The 19359-nt window shown below is 59.8% G+C and overlaps 1 protein-coding gene across 1 annotated transcript in view; it reads right to left on the bottom strand.

Annotated features, from left to right (window-relative positions):
* Positions 1–37: 37 nt before the first annotated feature.
* CARD14 (caspase recruitment domain family member 14) overlaps positions 38–19359 on the bottom strand; it is a 22356-nt gene continuing 3034 nt past the window's right edge. The window contains exons 4-20 of the mRNA XM_077756383.1: positions 15196–15363; positions 14250–14369; positions 13497–13622; positions 13258–13407; positions 12127–12243; positions 11589–11731; positions 11363–11457; positions 11139–11280; positions 9940–10192; positions 7372–7498; positions 6832–7069; positions 6005–6068; positions 5247–5358; positions 4543–4722; positions 2185–2306; positions 1412–1527; positions 38–1042 (exon numbers count right to left, since the gene is read on the bottom strand). Of these exons, the coding sequence (XP_077612509.1) occupies positions 835–1042; positions 1412–1527; positions 2185–2306; positions 4543–4722; positions 5247–5358; positions 6005–6068; positions 6832–7069; positions 7372–7498; positions 9940–10192; positions 11139–11280; positions 11363–11457; positions 11589–11731; positions 12127–12243; positions 13258–13407; positions 13497–13622; positions 14250–14369; positions 15196–15363 (2481 nt within the window). The 3' untranslated portion in view covers positions 38–834. The remainder of the gene's footprint in view (positions 1043–1411; positions 1528–2184; positions 2307–4542; positions 4723–5246; positions 5359–6004; positions 6069–6831; positions 7070–7371; positions 7499–9939; positions 10193–11138; positions 11281–11362; positions 11458–11588; positions 11732–12126; positions 12244–13257; positions 13408–13496; positions 13623–14249; positions 14370–15195; positions 15364–19359) is intronic.

Below are 19359 nucleotides of genomic sequence, written 5' to 3'. Positions count from 1 at the left end.
CCTGAGTTCCGCCTGAGGCGCTCCGACCCGGCCGCTGCTGCCAGAATTCTGTTCGGTCTGCGACCAAGGCAGAGCTCGGTGGTGAGGGGACCCCGGGGGGCCTTGCCCGAGCCTCACCCGAGCGTCTCCTGAGCTCTGGAGGTGGGGTGAAGGTGCTTTCCTCTGGACAAGGAGCTGCGGGGGTGCCCGCCTAGTGGGGTGCAGTTCCCAGGCTCAGGGGAACGCAGCTGGCATTTGCACGACGTGTGTGGGAGGCTTCTCCAGGACCCCCAGGGGGCCCCGGACCCACCAGGCACCGCTGAAAATACTGTTTCCGTCACCGGGACACCAGGCACACCTCTCTCTAAACTGGAGTCCCGAGGCATGTGTCAGCCGTCAGGAGCTGAGAAAGTCAGGATGACACGAGGGGGTTGGGAGGGACCGCGGGGGGCCTCAGGGCCACCAGGCTGCTGCCACCATGGCTTTGGAACGAGCCCTTTGGCATTGAAATGCAAAAGGGAAGTGCAGGATTCGGGTCCGACGGGTGGCCTGCAGCCCGGGGAGGGCTCGGGGGACGCCCCACCGCGGACGTGCTCTCGGGGCCTGTGGTTCAGACCACGCGGAGCCGTGGAGGAGAAGATGGTCCAGATGCCCAGCGTGCGCTGCACGTGGTGCAGGTTCAAGGGTGGACCCCGGTGAGAGAGGGGAGCAGATGCCCGCAGAGCTGGGCCTGTCGGGTGAGCACCCCCAAGGCTGTGCCTGCGAGGCCCCGAGCCCGAAGCACAGGACCACGTGATCAGGGACTCCCGTGGGGACTCGGAGGTCCCACACTTCCTGGCGGGACCTGAGGGGGCGTCAGCGGGGGCTCTGCTCTGCCCACACCACCTTCTTCTGTTCGTCCACGATGGCCAAGCGGACGCAGCCCACCAGGGTCTCCAGGTCGCTCCAGCCGTCAGAGGCCAGGCTGCCGTACAGACAGGGCACCTGGTCCAGCTCGCTCTCCTCCCGCCGGCTCGCCTCCAGGAGCTGCTCCTCCGAGGTGCCGAGCCGCTGCAGGGCCTTCCTGCACACGTGGGACACGGAGGGCCACGGTCAGTAGGAGTTCCAGGGGACCCGCTTTGGGGGTCCACGTGCCTCGTAAGGAAGACGGGAGTCGGGCCCCGGGTGACACTGCACTGGTGGGGGCGCGGGCTCTCGTTTACAGCCTCAGATACAAACTGTAAGGGGGCCACACCCCAACTGCGCATACCCCAGCCAACACCCTGGCAGCCTTAGTCAAGCCTGATGCCAGGCCTCCCTCCCCATCTGGGCTGCTCCTGGGGGTAGGGCTGCCAGTGCCCTGTCCACCAGGGGCTGGCACAGGTGAGGCCTGGAGACCCCAGGCACGTGGCACCAGGTTCAGAGCCACTGCGAGCCTGCGGGGCACACCTACTTGAGCTTCCTTGCTGCCTTCTCGTTGACGGGAATGTGGACGATGATGGGGAAGATCTCCATCCTGTGCAGGGCACACACGCTGTCCAGCCGGACGTCCAGCAGGGCATGGGTGTTCTGCAGGGGAGAGGGGAGACGGCCCAAGGCCCTTGGCCTCAGAGGCAGCGAGAGGAGCCCACACCCAGGAGGGGGTGGCGGGAAGAGAATGTCGTGGTACGAGGGCACTTGCTGTACAATCTTAAGTCTGTCCCTCTGGGTTTTCACTGGCAGAATCTAGGAACTATGAGCCGCTGGGGTTGAGAGAGACTTTGTGGGGGGCCGGCACCCTCGGGGTCAGAAGGCTCCGTCAGCCTCTGTGGGGGGGGGTTCAGGGGGGCATCTGCCTCTGGCTCACAGCTGGGCCTGCCCATCTTACGTCCCCATCAAACTGCATGGTTCAGGGTGAGCTGCCTTTCATGTATTTGTTTGAGCCTTAAATTAGTATGGAGGCTTTTCTCCATTTTATTCCTCATTTTAACAAATATTACTCAACGTTGCCTGTGCCGAGGAATCCGGCTCAGGGAGGTTAATGGATCCCAGACGGCAGAGACAGGGCTCCATCTTTCCGCGCTACGCCCTCTGCACACTGAGCACCGGCACAGGGCGCCCCTGGCCTGCAGGTGGGCCACCAGCATCTCTCCAATCTCAAGGTCAGTTCTTCCCACCCTATCCCACCACCATCCACTGGAGATGGGGTCCCCAAACCCCCAGAGCAGCCCCTGCCCCGCCCATTACCTTTTCCATGAGGGACTCAACAGCCCGGCGGGTCACCCAGTTGCGGCCACCGGATGCCTCCTTCTCCTGGATGATGTCCCCCCTCTGGCTGGAGGCATCGTACTCCTCCTGGCTCAAGTACTCTGAAGGTGACAGCAGATGGGGACATCAGGCACCCAGCTCTGTGAGGTCCCGAGGGAGCTCCGTGCTGAACAGTCTCACCCCCGTGCCCCCCCCCCCAGCTCTGGGGAATGCTCTGCCTAGAGTGGCCTCTGTGTAAACCTGGCCCTGCTCTTCACACTCAGAGGAGTCTGTGCTCTGCACGTGCACCTTCAACCGTCAGTCATGTGCTGGGCCAGTGCCAGGATGCGGGAGGATGGATGGAAGGAAGGGGGGAAGGAAGGGAGGAAGGGTGTGGCTAACCCCCTCCCCCATCACCCCCAAGCTCCAAACGTGCACGTCCAGCTTCTCACCCCTAGAAAGCCCTCAGAGCCCACAGGTCAGAGCTCCTCAGCCAGGGGCTGGGGGCCCCCAAGCAAGACCAGCCAATGTCGGCAGGCATTTTGGGCTGTCACAGCTCAGGGGGAGGGGGTGCTACCGTCATCTGGTGGGTGGAGGCCAGGGACATTGCTCAACACCCTCCCACGCCCGGGTGGGGCCCCAGCACAGAGAGTGAGGCCGCCCCACCCTACGGTCAGTGCCCAGGTGGAGAGCCCTTGCCCGGAACAAACCAGTCAAAACACACCCCCACTTCTGCCACTCTCGGTTTTGACACCCATTCTCCGGAGTCAGAGTCGTGCCCCCAAAGCGCTCCCACAGTCAGGCGACCCCAGCCCACGGACAGCCCCTCTCTAAGGCCTTGCCTCCCCAGCATGGCCGCGCCTGCAGCCGCCCTGGCCCCAGTGGCCCGGAGCCCCCTGCGCGTCTGCACACTCTGCTCGCTCACGGACTCCTACCCGACCGTCAGAGCCCCGTGCGGCACGCCTTCTCTGAAGAACCTGACTCCCTCTCAGGCCGCCCGTGCAGCCAACACCCGGTGGCCTGCGGCGGCATCAGGAGGCTGTCTCCAGCTCCCTGCACAGAGCCTGGCACACGGCCGCTGCCCACGAGAGGAGCCCCCCGGCGGGCCCCGTGCCCTCTGTGCGTTCCTGGGGGTAGTGCAGAGCCAAGCCGTGAGCGGACGAGTGAAAGCTCCCACAAAGCCTGTGTCCCGCTCTCCAGCCTCAGAACCATCTTTTCTGCTGTGTGGATGCTCAGACGCTGTCNGAGATCATGACCCAAGCGAAAGTCGGACGCTTAACCGACTAAGCCACCCAGGCGCCCCCAGAACCATCTTTTCTGCTGTGTGGATGCTCAGACGCTGTACCCTGGATCCCGGCGCCCAGAGGGCGGGTTCCTCTCAGTGACTCTCCACTGAGCAGCTCTGGACATGAGCAGGTGGGTGGAGCCCTTCGTGTCCCCGCCCAGAGGTGGGAGGAGCCCTTCGGTGACCCTGCCCACCAGTGGGTGGAGCCACCCAGTGCCCCGCCCCTGTGGTGGGAGGAGCCCTTCGATGCCCCCGCCCAGAGGTGGGTGGGGCCCTTCAGTGTCCCTGCCCCAGAGGTGGGTGGAGCCCCTCGGTGGTCCTGCCCCGGTTCTGTACAAACAACCTGTCAGCAGTGACTGCGCTGGATTGAATAGCATCCCCCAAAATGCATGGCCTGGAGCCTCAGAATGCGAGCTTATTCGGAAATAGGGTATTTGCAGATGTGATTAGTTACGATGAATTCATCATGGAGCAAGACGGGCCCTAAAGACTGGTTCCTTATAAGGAGACTGTGTGAGGGGCCCCGGGGTGGCTCAGGTGTTAAGCACCGACTCTTGGTTTCAGCTCAGGTCACAGTCTTACCGTTTGTGAGCTTGATCCCTGCACCTGGCTCTGCACTGACAGCAAGGAGCCTGCTTTGGATTCTCTCTCTCCCTCTCTCTCTGCCTCTCCCCGCTCTCGCACTCTCTCTAAATAAATAAATAAACTAAAAAAGAAAAAGAAAAGACTGAGGACAGAGACACAGAGAGGGAGGTCACATGACAAGGAGGCAGAGACTGCAGTGACACAGACACAATCCAGGCCCCCAGGGCTGTGCCCCCCCCCCCCCGCCAGAAGCCAGAAGAGGAAAGGAGTCCCTCCCCTTAATGCCTCTGGGGGGGGGCTGGGGCAGCCCAGAGACACCGGGACCTCTGCCTTCTGGACTGCGTCACCCGGGAGAATACACCCCTGCCGTTCCGAGTGTCCCAACCTGTGGTCCCTTGTCACAGCAGCGCCAGGACGCTCACACAGTAGCCTCCTGGAAATCGCTCTGCCACCTGACGGACGGCTGGGGCTCCCAGGCAACGGCGTACCTGCGGCGCACTTCTCGAACCCCTGGAGGAAGCACAGCTTCTCGCTCAGGATCCTGCCGACCACCCTGGGCACGAAGAGCACGGGCCGGGGCCGGCCGGGCCTGTGGGGGCGCACCAGGCTGTAGGGCACCAGGGTGAAGCAGCTCTCCGCCCAGAAGCAGGCGGTGGAGGTGGAGGGCTCTGCGGTGGAGAGCAGGGTGAGGGGCCGGGCCGGGCAGGGCGGCTCACCAGCCCCCGCGGCCCAGGATGCACTGTGTCAGCCTGGGGCTCCTGCCGGGACACGGGAGCACCCTCCGCTCCCACCAGCGACACCCGCCTCCCACACGGGCTGCTGGCGGCTCCTTGCGCCCTTTGATTTGAGGGCCCTCCAGGCGCAGCTCCGCAGGCCCACGGCGGGAAAGAGAAACAGTTCTCTGCCTTCCCCACGGTCGGCCTGCCCCCTGGCTCGGGGTCCTCGCCCTTGCTGGACCCACAGCACCAGGCCTTGCCTCCCTCCAGATCCTGTCTCCAGCAGCCATGTTACGCACCCAAAAAACCTTCCAGAAAGAAGAAAACTCACTCTAACAATCCACTTCCACTGTCTTCATTTGCACGGTTTGACCTGATCGGGGGGTGTGCCGTGCTGACCTCTGTTATGACCTCCCACCCACGCCTGGCATGAGGGGGCTATCAAGGAGCCCCTTGATCCGCTCTGGCCACCGCACCTTCCGGCCTGCCGCGCTCCAGCAGGGCCCCATCAAAGGATGAGTGCAGGGGGCCGGCCTTGGTTCTGTCCACGCTGATATGGACCAGCTTCTGGGGTCCCCCGGAAGACTGCTGGAGGGGGCGGAGGGACGCGAGGTGTCTGTGCCGTCTGCACACGGCCAGGCCCAGGCCCCTAGAGCACCAGGCTGTGCTCACCCAACAGCTGGGTGGCGCAGCCCCACGCCAGAGAGAGCGCGGGAGATGAAGGGGGGCAGAGGCCCTGAGCAGGGCGCCCACCGAGAGGCAGGGCTGCCTGAGGCAGGAGGGAAGGGCAGGGGCCCCCACGGCCGGCCCTGCCCAACCCTGGGAACCTGGCCTAGCTCCCTGCCCGGGCGCAGCTGTGGGCTCCACGTCAGGCCCTCGGAGGGAAGGGATGGGGTGCAGACAGGCAAACGGGATGAACTGGGAGTGTGGCAGAGGGCAGGTGTGACCTATCTGCACACATTAGAGGAACTTGCAGGCTGGGTGCCACGTGCAGACCCAGGTGACCGCTGGAGGGCCCCCCAGGGAGAAACACGCCAGGGGTCACGCCCGTGGGGTCAACAGGCCACCCCAGATGGGGTCAGGGCCCTCCAGGTGGGACCCACCGGCAGATCATGTGACCCGGGAGGAGGCGGGCCAGGGGAGAGAGGCAGGGCCCGCCGTAGCAGCGGCCTGTGTCAGCGATGAGGTTGCCCGTCTCGCCCCCTCACCTTGCGGGCACCCAGTCCCACCTCACCTTGCGGGTAACCGTACTCTGCTGTGCCATGTCCTGGATCAGGGCGATGAGCAGCTGCTGAGCCCTGTGCAGAGGAGCACAGCCCTGACCCAGGGGCAGGGAGGCCCCTCCCAGCGCCCCAGAGCACCGCCGTGGCCCCAGGAAGCAGCCCTCGGCTCCGGTGGCCACTGCGGTCCGCTGGGGCTCTGGAAAACCCGCAGAGCCCCGGCCCACCCCCGACCTGCCAGTTGAGCTGTTCCGAGTCGGGGCCCGGGTGACTCAGCGTGGGCCAGGGTCTGGGCCACGTTCCAGAAGCTCGCCAGCCAGGTATGGCCACGGGTGAGAAGGCTACACGGTACCGGGCAAGTCGCCCGCGCTCTGTATACTACGCTTGGTCCAGAACACGGTTCTCCGCGGGCGTGTTGTAGCTCCCAGGGAGGCCGACCCCTGTCCAGTTGGCCCAGGTCTGAGGGCACCCCAGGACACGGGGCTTGCTGAGCTCAAACCAACACAGTCCCGGACACACCAGGACACCCTGGGCTTTAATTGTCACAACTAGGGGGCAGAAGGACCGCTGACAGCTCAGCCCGATGTCACGTGGTCCTCAGTGCTCTCGGATGGAGGCCACCCTTCTCACAAAGAAACCCCACGTAAGCAGTAAGAGGGAGGGCAGCATATCGGGGGCTCCATCCACTTGGGGGCGTCTCGTCGCACCCGCCCTCTGCTCCTGGGCAGTGAAGGGAAGCTTGGGGAGACCACTCTTCCTCCCTGGCAGGAGGGTTCGTCCACGAGAAGCCAGGCCAGGCACCCCCGGCAGCGCCCCGGCCCAACCCGGGACAGCTGCTTACCGTGCGTAGTTGGGGACGGCGCCGTGCTCGGCGCCCTTCGTGCTATAGGGGCCCACGCGGTGGGCGTGCCAGCAGCCACGGCCCTGGAACATGGTGTCGGTGACGTGCAGGATGTCGTTGCACTGGGCCTGCAGCTCCCCCGCCGCCCGCGCCTCCAGGGCCAGGTTGAGTCGGATGTAGAAGGAGTCCCCCGAGGTAGCCGCTTTGGCCTCCAGGTCCTGAACCAGCTTCTTATAACCTGATCAGAGATAAGCCTGGGGCTATGATCCCGCACGAGGAAAGGTCTGGAATGTGAGAGCAAGGGAGAAGGAAGGAACCCCCCACCCCCACCCCAGAGTCTTAGGAGCCATTTCGGTGCTGGAGTCCGTGGGCAGGAGATTCCAGCACCCCGGGGTCCTCTGCCGACTGGGGGCACAGCCTGGTCCTGGGGTGGGCAGCAGGGCGGGTCTCCGTGCAGCCAGGGGCCCGCGGACACAGGACCCCGTGGCTCAAGTCTGCAGTGGTGGGCTCACAGGGCGGGTGGTGTGGGGGACTGTGTACCCTCCATGTTGACCTTCACAGACAGGCAGCAGAAGCCGTTCACCCTCTGGAGAAGTCCGACAGCCTTCTCCAGGGTGGTGCCCTCGAGGGTGGCCTTGAACGAGGACTCCGTCGCCTCGTAATCCACCTGAGGGCAAATCACGGGTGTCGGGCCCTGTTGACCCGGACTCTGCCGTCCCAGTCTGAGTACAGGTGTGTGCCCTACAGAAGGACCCACTCACCCTCCCAGCGTCCACACACACCCATCCCAGCCCTGGTCACCCGCCCTGTCTCAGGACATCCTGACGTCGGCGGCTCCGACTACACACATCTCCGACCCGAGAGTCAGCCACCATCCCTTCTCCTGATGCAGAAGGATGAGACTGGACCACTTTCTGGCACCGCACACAAAAATAAATTCAGAAGGGATGAAAGACCTAAATGTGAGACAGGAAACCATCAAAATCGTATTGGAGAACACGGGCAACACCTCTCTGACCTCGGCCACAGCAACTTCGTACTAGACGCATTTCCAGAGGCAAGGGAAACAAAAGCAAAAATGAACTATTGGAACCTCATCAAGATAAAAAGCTTCTGCACAGGGAAGGAAACAATCAACAAAAGTAAAAAGCAGACTACGGAATGGGAGAAGACATTTGCAAATGACATATCAGATAAAGGGTTAGTATCCAAAATATATAAAGAACTGATGCAACTCAGTACCCAATAAAACAGAAACCCAGTTAAAAAATGGGCAGAAAACATGAATTGACGTTTTTCCAAAGCAAACATCCAGATGGCCAACAGAAACATGAAAAGATGCTCAACATCGCTCAGCATCAGGGAAATACAAATCAAAACCACAACGAGATACCACCTCACACCTGTCAGAGGGGCTAAAATTAACGACTCAGGCAACAAAAGATGTTGGCAAGGAGAAAGGAGATCCCTCTCGCACTGCTGGTGGGAATGCAAACTGGGGTGGCCGCTCTGGAGAACAGTGTGGAGGTTCCTCCGAAAGTTACAAATAGAACCTACCCTACAACCGAGCAATAGCACTATGGGTATTTACCCAAAGGATACAAAGATGCAGATCCAAAGGTTTACACGCACCAGATGTTCACAGCAGCATTATCAACTGTAGCCAAACTGTGGACACAGCCCAGGTGTCTATCCACTGATGAAATGGATAAAGAACATGTGGTTTATACACACACACACACACACACACACACACGCATGCACAGAATGGAATATAACTCAGTATCAAAAAGAATGAAATCTTGGGGGGCCTGGGTGGCTTAGTCGGTTAAGCGTCCGACTTGGGCTCAGGTCATGATCTCGCAGTTCGTGGGTTCGAGCCCCGCGTCGAGCTGACAGCTCGGGGCCTGGAGCCTGTTTCAGTCTGTGACTCCCTCTCTCTCTGACCCTCCCCTGCTCATGCTGTCTCTCTCTCTCTCCTAGAAATAAATAAAACATTTAAAAACAAAGAATGAAATCTTGCCATTTGCAACAACATGGATAGAACTAGAGGATTACGGTACTAAGCAACATAAATCAGTCAGAAGGACAGATGCCAGATGATTTCACTCATATGTGGAATTGAAGAAACAAAACAAAGGAGCAAAGGGAAAGAGAGAGAGACAAAAACCAAGAAACAGACTCTTAACTACAGAGAACACCCAGATGGTTACGAGGGGGGGTGGGTGAGGCAGGCGATGGGTAAGAAGGAGGGCACCTGTCGTGACGAGCCCTGGGTGACGTGTGGAGTCACTCTTTTGTCCCCCCGAAACTAATCTTACCCCGTATGTTAAGTGACTGGAAGTAAAATAAAACCTTAAAAGTAAATAACTAAATAAATAATAAAACATATATTACAACACGTTTTCAGGCCGTTAGACCTGAACTGGCCCCATTTGGATGCCAGGACTGTCTCCCCAAACATCATAAAGGGCTCCTGTCGCTTTAACCACAAGGTAGGCTGATGACTGAGAATCTTAAGGGGCCCGTTAGGGATGTGAGGAAGAGCTGCTCGCACGTGTGTGTGTGTGTGTGTGTGTGTGTGTGTGTAAAACACACTCCCGCCAGCAACTCCTGCCCCTTGCACCAGAGCAGGGACGAGGTTGCGGGGCCCCGACCCCACCTCCCATCCCCCGCCCCTGGCTCTTCGCGCCGCCTCACCCCTGGGGGAACCGCCCACGGGAACAGGACGACTCTGTCCCACTTTCAGGCCACATCCACGTCACCTTCCTGCCCACGTATTCACTTGACGATAATTAGGTAAGTGGTGAATTTGTGGGTTTTGCAGTTTAATGAATATTTTCCAATAAAAATGCTTTTTTAAATGCCCCCGATGAAACGGTGAATCCTACGTTAGTGTCACGTGCATTTTACTACACTCACACCAAGCGGTCAGCACAGTAGGGAAACAAAAGCCCCAACCCCAGAACAGGCCTGGGTCTTCGTCACATGGCCGTAGCCTCGAGCGAGTGGAGCCTCGGCCTGAGAGCTGAAACGTCCCCGTCTGGTCAGAGCTGTGCTGCTGAGCCCGACGGGTCCTGGGGGCTCGAGGCCCGGTGCCACACTCACCATCATGATCTGGGTGCCCGGCCGCAAGGCCATCTCGTCCGCCGCCGAGCCTGGGGCCACCCGGTGAATGAAGATGCCCGAGAGGTTGCCGCCAATGATGCTTATCTGCTCCAGCAACGCGTCCCCCTGGAAGGCCAGCACGGTGACCTGGCTCAGGAGCTTGCGGGCCGGCCTCCTCCGCACTGGGACGCTGCTGCGGGAGGGGAGGTGACAGAGCCCACGAGCCACCCAGAGCCGGAAGTCAGGAAGGGCCCTGTCCCCACCGGCCCCAGCATTCTGGAATTCTCACCACCTAGCCACCACCCCCTCCTCAGAAAGGCTGTCATTTCCCAACAGTGATAGGACATGGTCCTCACTCCGCCNAAAATAAAATAAAATAAAATAAAAGAACCTTGGTTTCCTCTTCCCCCAAACAGCGGTGGGGATTGACCCACACGGTGTCCTATGTGATAGCTGAGTAGCCAACATTGTACAGGACAGGACAGCTGGGGTCTGGATTTCCGGCTACATTAAAAATCAAATCCACGGTGGGCAGAGTGAGTGAAATAGGAGACGGGGGAATGAAGTGCACTTGTGATGCGCACTGGGTGATTACAATAAAAACGGAAAATCAAGTCAAATCTGGCATAACCCTGGGCCCACATTTCTGCATGGATCTGCATTTCTGCAGGGCGGCAAGTGCCAGCACTGGCCATCAGCTGCCTGGTCAGGTGACCCAAGGGAGCCCTGGACCCCTCCTGCCCTGAAGGTGTGGCTGTTCCGAACAGAGCAGGTTGCGCGCGCCCCCTGGTGGTCACATGGGTGAATTCCAGTCGGGGTGCTAAGCACCTGCTGTATGTGTGAGGCTCGCGGCTGGGGGCAGGTGAGCAGGGGTGGACAAGGTGAGGAGGCTGTCCCTGGGGGGCCCATCGCTTGAGAAGGAGGGGAGACCAGTTAAGTCACAGATGTGAAGAATAGGCCCTAGTAAATGTGGAAGGTCTCAGGTGGGAGAGAGCTCCCAGGAGCTGTCCCTCCCAGGAGCAGTGAGGGCTAACCCCCTTTGCCTTTAATATTGCTGGGAAACTTAAGTGTCCCCGGGCCAGAGCAGGGAGGCACGGAGAGAGAACTCGTGTGAGTGCTGATGCTGAGCTGGGCAGGAAGATGAACACAGCTCCCTCGGCCTCCAGGCGAGAGAAAGGACTCCCAGTAACAGGGCACACCTGGGCACGGGCTTGAGCGACCCGGGGGTCTGCACTTCCCAGAGGCCGGGGGCAGGGCAGTGTGAAGCTCGCCTCCCCTGCCCTCTGGAGAGGGACCGGGTGGTCTCACCAGCCCCCCCGAAGACCCCCGTTCTCACTTGTCCTGCTTGGCGGCCCAGCCCGGGAGAGGTGAGCCCTCGCAGAGGTCCGTGGGGAGGGGGTGGGGGAGGGGGGAGTGCACTCACCTGCCCGGTCTACAATCTCATAATCCAGGTCTGTGTCACCTGCCTTAGCCCCCGGGGAGGGTCCCCGGTCCACCTGCAGGCTTTCTGGGAAATTACTGGAAAGTGTGGAAAGATTGCTTACTCCCTGGCTCAGACCCAGAGACCCAGGTTCCTGCCCAGCCCTCGGCCAGCGTCCCAGTGAGCCGCCGGGGCCCGCGCCATCTGAACCCCGTTGCCAGTCCCCTACCTGAAAGAACAGGGATCTTCCCAGAAGTCCTCTGTGGCCCGCTTGTACAGGGACTGCTGACTGGGCGGCACGGGGCTGCTGGAGCGGAAGCTGTCCACCAGCTCGCGGTTGGACGAGGCAATCAGGTCAGAGCAGAGCTGAGACTGGGCGGGGGGAGGGGGGTTGGCGGGACAGAGGTCGGCACAGGGCTCACCCGGGGACCCCGCTCGACACCTCCCCGCTGCTCTGCAGGGCCCCTGTCGGGGCAGAGGAGGCGAGAAGGACATAGCACAGAGCAAGGTCACACTAACTGAGCACCTACTATGTGCCAGGCACCCTGCTGGCTGCTTTCTATATTTCATGTGGCTCAGTTCCGATAGATAAATCTACGTGGTGGGGTAGTATGGTCCCACTTTACATACAAAGCAGCTGAGGCCCAGAGAGGCCAAGTTCCTGGCTGCTGAGGGCCACGTGTGGAGCGAGGCACCAGAAGAGAGCAGGTGCACTGTGTGGGTCTGAATGCAGCCCCCCCCCCCCCAGTTTCACTTNCCCGCCACACCTCAGTGGAGCTGGAGCAGCTGCAGTCACTGTCGTCCCGCGGACAGATGGCCAACATGCGCACCAGCCGCTGCTTCCCCTTCGGACAGGGCTCTCTGGCGCCAGCTTCCTGCTCAGGCTGCCAAAGACGGGCCACAGGTGGTCTGTGCAGGAAAGCTTCCTCTCGGATGCCCTCGGGGGGGGGGTTCCAGCAAGTCACCTCCTTCCCGGGTCCCCCTCCTTCCTCCACCTCCCACCTCCTCCCTCCAGACACTGTTTCCTCATCACGTCCCCCCCTCCGAGCCTGGGGACGCCCCCCCCGCACCACAGGAGCTGACCACTGAAGAGACGGAAAGCAAGCAGCTTAGTGATGCTATTTTAGGGATTATATGTTGTCCCTTACAGGTTATACAAATGACATATGCTTCATGAATAACCCCCGGGCTCCGTACAGAATACTGGGGGCAAACAGAAATGGTTAGAGGAGAAAATAAAATGCACCCATCCTCCACACTCAAGAACAAGACCATTAGCATTTTGCTGTCTGTCCCTATTTTTATGTGTCTATACATGCATAATGTATGTATGTATGTCTGGAACGTGGTTGATGTGGGCAGGGTGAAGGAGGAAGGGGCTGGGGGCCTTGCCTCAGCCTCACCAAGGACCCGGGCGCCTCTGAAGAGGCTCACCCCCCAACCCCCGTGCCAGAGCTGGGGCTGTGGACACATTGTAGCAGGAGGTTTTTAGGATCATTTTAGCTCCTGAGGAAAGCAGTCCCTCAGCGTAGAGTCAGCTCCTGGACTTGGGACTTGCAAACTTAAGATGCATCAGCTACAAAAGCAAGTGGCTGCCCGCCCCGTTTCATATGCTTTCCTTCTTCATCGAACACCATACTTTAGAGGTTCCGGAACCTTCCGCCAGGCTACCCCTCTCGTGCCTTGCATGAAGAGTACCATCAAAGGAGGTGCAGACGCAGACTCAACTTGCCCAGATGTGTGTATCTTCAAGGATCCGCCAACACGGTTCACCCGGTTCATCCGCGAGAGCCGGTGTGCAGTGGACATGGCACAACCCGACGACCCAGCGAGGGGACCGTGATTGGCCTCCCAGCCCCACCCCCGGCATCCCCGAGGGGTGGGACCGAGGCACTCACCCCTTGCTGGGTCCCAGCCTGCGGCTGGTGGAGCTGCTGGCGAAGCTCACAGACCTGGTCCGTCAGCTCAAACACTCTTCTGCGGAGGGCGTCCTTCTCCGTCAGGCTCTGAGAAATCTCCATCTGGGCAGCGTCTCGCGCCGAGTAGGCCTGGGAGCCAGAAGGGGAAGCAGGGGGGATGGCACGCAGCGAGGGAGCGGGTCTGTGGGCGACAGCAGTGGGGGCCCGCCCTCCGGCACCTGGTCTCGCTCTTTCTGCAACTCCAGCAGTTGGCCCTGCAGGGAGGTCACCTTCTCCCTGTAGATGGCGCAGTCGGCCTTGGTCTTCTGGAACTGCAGCAGGGTCTGCTCCTTCTCCTCCCAGAACTGGCGGGGGACAGACAGACAGCCCATGCAGGCCTGCGGCTCTGGGGACTGAGGGCCGCGCGGGGCCGGGGTGCCTCGGGGAGGTGGGGGGGGGTCCAGGCAGGAAATGCTCATTTCTTAGGTGCCAAATTCCAAGGTGCGTCCCCCCACAAGGCTGCTATGCTGATTATATCTGAATTTAGTTGGCTCTGGATCTCGGGGTTCTGAGTTCGAGCCCCACGCTGGGGCGCAGATTACTTAAAAATAAACTCTTAAAAAAACACACACTGTCGTTGCACGTATGACTGTGTTTCGTGTATTCTATGTCCCCGAAGATGTAAGCACTTTCCCTGCACGTGGCCTCATTCTGTCTATGGTCTCCCTCCTTGCCTCCCGCCTTGCCTGCTGTGGCAACTAACTGGAAAGCACCCGCGGGTGTATCGCTCGTTTGTCTGGTTGCTTTCTGGCCTCCCACCAACCAGACGGGACCTCTAGCCTCGGGTCCGTATAGCTTCCGTGAAGGATGAGCGGACGGACCGGCGGGTTCGTGAAGCAGATTCGGATGCAAGCTCTGTGTGGTTTCAAGGGCCTGTGTCCCCCGTCCGCGCAACGCGACCCGCGGCCTGGGACGCGGCCCGGCAGGGTCACCTGCTTCCGCTGCCTCTCAGCGGCCACGGCCCGCTCCCTCAGAGAGTGGATGCGCTCCACCAGCTCCTGCTTGCTCTCCAGGGCCTCATCCAGGTTCTGTTCCAGGATGTCCTTCTCCGCCTGGGGCAAAGACAGGTCAGCCGGGGGGGCCCCTGACCCCCCTGGGAAGCACCCCATCATCCTTCCCGAGAACGGGCAACAGGAAATCTCGAGGCCGGGCATGTGGGTGGACTTGGCCTTCTTCCTGCACATCTCACAGAAGGAAAGGCTGGGTCAGCAATCAAAACGGGAAATGAGCATTTCACTTCTACTTCTATGAGGTCGAAGATGGAAAGTAAAGGAAACTGAAAGCCTCTGGGGTGGCAGCCCCCCCCCAACTCCAGAAGCAGTGTCGGGCTGCTGTGTCCCCAAATCCACCCACAGTCTCTGAGAGATGGCGTGTCCATCGGTTCACTCGCGCCCGCTCTGCGGGAAGGGGCTTCAGAATGGTGGCCCCGATCCGGGCCGTGTGACAGCACCAGTGTGGCGCCCGCGAGGGTCTATCCCTGCTCAGTAAATGGACATTTTATTGACTGAAAGGAATCGAAGAGGAGAGGCAAAGGGCTTGTGGAGTTCTGAGGCTTTGGTGTGACCAGCGTACGTGTGGGCCCGACAGCAGGCACTCTGCAGGCAGAGGGTCCCCCCACAGCCTTGAACCCCGTTGTGTATAATCAGCGCAGAGCTGTCCACACCAGCACAGCAGCAGCTGACCGGCCGCGGGGGCATCGCCATGCACGTCCGCCAGCTGTGCGACCCGCCCACGCTGGGGCCGGGGAGGCGCGGGGAGGGGATGCAGGGCATCGCTAGATAGCAGCCCACTCCTCGCCCCCCACCCCCAGCCGACGACCCGTCGGGAGCCCTGCGGCCCGTGGGAAGGTCCAGTCGGCTGCCAGGGACGGGGACCCACCAGGCTGAAGGTCAGCGAGCGGAGCTTCTCATTCTCCTCCTTCAGGCGGGTCAGCTCCTTGTGCCCGGGCCCCAGGCCGCCGGCCGTCTGCAGGGACCGCTCTCGAAACTCTCGCTCGTGGGAAGAGGACATCTTCTCGCGCTCCAGCTCTCGCTTCATCAGGTACAGCTGCCGCGGGAGGCCGAGGGGGAGGACAGGGAGAGGCCGTGTCTCCACTGGCCAGGGGCCCAGGGCCGTCTGCCTCCCTCAACACGTCTCCTCAGCGATGCTGTCGCTCCTCTCAAAGGGGCCCCTCCCCCAAGATCTCAAAACCCGTCAAAGAGTTTACCTGGCGACTCGTTCCTCTGTCTGTGAGGAGAAAGGCTTTCTAGCTGTATTTTACAGATGAGGCATAGCAGCTAAATGGCCGGGCTGGGGCCCCAGGGACCGAGCAAGGAGCTCCGGGAATCACTTCTCTGACCATCCTGCACAACTGAAACCCCCATGGCTGGTGGTAAGTGGCCAGTGACCGAGCGTCTTCCCGCTCGCCCCGGGGCTTCCCTGCCTTTCCAGATTCTGCTAAGTCCAGTGCATCAAGGGGACTGGGATGTGTGAAAACCAGTAAGTGCAGAGAAAGAGGAAAGTCAAGTCAGACGGAGCAGAGATGCCTGGTCTATGCAGATGCACTTGTAATCCACCTGCAAACACGTGCCGCACCCAGCTAACTGCTCCTCCAGGGCTGCAGGTCTCTGGAAACTACATGCCTGGCCTCGGCCCTGCCGGAGAGCGCCCCGAGGGAGGCTCAGGTCTGGAACGAAGAGCCTGTCCCCTGGGGAGAGGGGACTTTCCTCCAGAGGCAAGCCTGGGAGACCTGGATGTCGGGGTGGAGTCAACACTCACTCTAGGGTCAAGGAGACAAGGAAGAACCTTTCCAGTTGGACTTTTTCCCTTCCTCGTCTACTTAAGCAATAACAAACTTCCTGCTATGGGCCACCTGGGTTAGATGTGTCATACACTACATATTCAAGAAGCAAAATTAAATCGTAAAGATTGGAATGAGGGGGCACCTAAAACTGATAATAAACCTAAGCAAATGAAACTAATTATATTTCAAACACGGTAACCACAATTGGGGGGGGGGGATAGAGACACCAGCAGCCGCAACAATTCCGGGACGCGGGCCTGAACCGCACACCCTCCGCCGTCCTCAGCAGCTTTGCTCCCCTCGCAGCGTGAGCAAGGCTCTTCTGAACGTATTTTCCATGCGCCGCAGGACGGAGCAAGAGAGTGTTCGAGTGGGTGGGACTCTCACGGGGGGACGGGTGCCTGAGTATGGAATGGGGGAGGCCAGGAAACGCGCTCTGGGGATCGCCTGGAATTTGAGGTGTGGGGGTGACCTCCTGGCTTCTAAAATACAAGTGTGTGTGTGGGTGTGCATGCACACACGCCTGTTTGTATGCGAGCTCGTATATTTACGCGCACGCTTCCTTGTTCTGCCTGCGGAAAGGGCCAAGGAGCAAAGGCACCCAGGAGCAATGAGCTCACCTAGAGCCCTGACCTTCGTCTCTGCAAGGGGCCAGGGCCCTTCGGGGAGATGGCTGAGCCCAGCGCTGGGGCCGGGTGGGTACCTGATGACCCCAGAACCTCCCGTGATGTCAGAAAGGGAGTCCATGCACATCCCCAAAAGCAAGGGAGTCNAACACGAGGGGACATTCCACAGGACAGGGAGGAGACGGAGGGGCTCCCGTGGGCCAACCCGGGACAACGTGAGCAAGCCCAGTCGCGACAGCGACGCGCCACAGACGGCTGGAGCAGGAATGCGCGGGCTGTGCGGACAACAGACGCACGTGCTGGGGAGGAAGCCCCCGCCTCGGCCTCAGGGTGTTGAAGGCCAACTGGTTGACCAGAGGAGTGGCTGGAGATAGGCTCTGCGGCCACCAGACCAGAGGCGAGTTTGGGCGAGAATCCCCAGTAAGGCTCTCTAGGGGGAAATGTCGAGGAGGCCAGGGTGCTTGCTGGGTCCAGAGCACCCCCCGCCCCAGGCTGCTTCTCAGCTGCGCGAGGACAAAGGACAGCAACCACAGCGGACGGACGGAGCGACGGCACCGGGCCAGGGGGGCGCGATTGATGGCAGCATCGAGGGGCGCTGTGCGGGTCCCGCCAAAAACCTGTAACGCCCGTCCAGTGACGAGGACACAGCACACAAACCCGAAAGGAGGAGCCGTCTATTTCAGAGCAGGGGGGCTGCGGGGCGCCTGGGGGGCTCAGTCCGTTAAGCATCCGACCTCAGCCCAGGTCATGATCTCACTGTTTGTGAGTTCAAGCCCCGCCTCCGGCTCTGTGCTGACAGCTCAGAGCCTGCTTGGGATTCTCTCTCCTTCACTCTGTTCTCCCCCCATCTCAAAATAAATAAATAAACTGTAAAAAAGGAGTGAGGGCCTGTATTCTTAAAAAATATCCACACTACAATAGAAGCTGCGGAAATGTTCCGGAGGAAAGGAGGCGGCAGAGACAGGACCAGCATGGGGTCTCCTCCTGGACTGGAGGAAGATGCCACGAAGGATGATACTTCGGTGGTGACGAAACTGGCCACAGACGGCAAGTTACATAAGCAGACCGTGTCGACGGAAGTGCGCCAGGTTGATAACTGAGCTACCGTCACATCAGAGAAGATCCTATTTTTAGGAAACACACATTAAAATGTTTAGGGTGCAGGGCCCTGATATGTGTAATGCAAGTGGTTCAGAAAAAAGAAGAGAGAGAGGGAGTGTGTGTGTGCGTGTGTGTGCGCACACGCGTGGGCATGTGTGTGTGTGTGCGTGTGTGTGAGAGACAAGCATAGACACACAGAGAGGGGGACAGTGATAAAGGATGCACAGGTGTCCTGGATACTACAGATGACACGTAGAGAGCGAGAGGTTGGGGGCACCGACCCCCTGAGCCCCCCTTGTAGCCGGAAACCTGTATGTAACCTCTGACCCTCCCCGGATTTAACTACCATGTAACCTTTGACCCTCCCCTGGACTTAACTACCATGTAACCTCTGACCCTCCCCTGGACTTAACTACTATGTAACCTCTGACTCTCCCCGGGACTTAACTACTAGCAGCCTGTTGGTGACTGTACGCCTTCCCGACTGCCCAGCCCACTAACCCGTTCTGCGAGTTACATGCATCCTTGACGCTATTCTTCCAGTAACCTCAGCTAGAGAACAGGTTACGAAGAAGAGGAAGGAACACGGTCCTGCAGTTACGGGGAAAATCCAGGAGCGGGTGGGTCCCTGCACTTCACACCACGTTGTTCAAGGGGTGGCTACAGTTGTATGTGTATATTTGTTTACAAATTTGAGATTATTTTCTCAATAAAGTTAAAATTTAAAAACTAAAACAAGCACACAGAAGCCACAGGTAAAGGCAAACAGCCAGCGCCAGAGTGACAAGGGATGAGTGTCCTCAGTGTTGAAAGAGCTCTTACAAGTCAACCAGAAGATGGCGGCAGGGGCGCCCGGGGGCTCAGTGGTTAAGCATCCGGCTTCGGCTCAGGTCATGATCTCACAGTTTGAGAGTTTGAGCCCCGCATCTGTGCTGACAGCATGGAACCCACTTCTGATCCTCTGTCCCTCTCTCTGCCCCTCCCCTGCTCATGCACACTCTCTCTCAAAAATAAATAGACATTTTTTAAAAACTAAAAAAAGGTTAAAAAATAAGGAAAAAGAGGGGCGCCCGGGCGGCTCAGTGGTTAAATGTCCGACTTCGGCTCAGATGACCTCACAGCTTGTGAGTTCAAGCCCGGCATTGGGTTCTATGCTGACAGCTCTGAGCCTGGAGCCTGCTTCAGATTCTCTCTCTCTCTCTCTCTCTCTGTCTCTCTCTCTCAATCTCAAAAATAAATAAACATTTAAAAAATTAAAAATAAATAAAAATTAAATTCAATTAAAAAGAAGAAGATCATGGCCCGAAGCGGAGAAATGATCAAAGCTGTGGCCGAGTCCAGGGGCCTCGTTAACGGCACGCCGCTCCCCGCAGGGATGCAGGCCCCGCTGAGAGAGACCCAGGAGGGGGGCGCGGAGGTCCCCAGGCTCCCGGTTGCTGACTTCACCGGAGGAGGGTGGCTCCTAGGTGAGTCCACCCCTGCGGTGGCCCTGGCAGGGGTGGGGGGGGCAGGGACGGGGCGGGGCACCGGGGC

Source organism: Crocuta crocuta, unplaced genomic scaffold (genome assembly GCF_008692635.1).
Source record: "Crocuta crocuta isolate KB4526 unplaced genomic scaffold, BGI_CrCroc_1.0 scaffold50, whole genome shotgun sequence".
In the NCBI taxonomy this organism is placed as follows: domain Eukaryota; kingdom Metazoa; phylum Chordata; class Mammalia; order Carnivora; family Hyaenidae; genus Crocuta; species Crocuta crocuta.
Note: the sequence above shows the minus strand (reverse complement) of the source record. Positions and strands in the feature narration are given on the sequence as shown.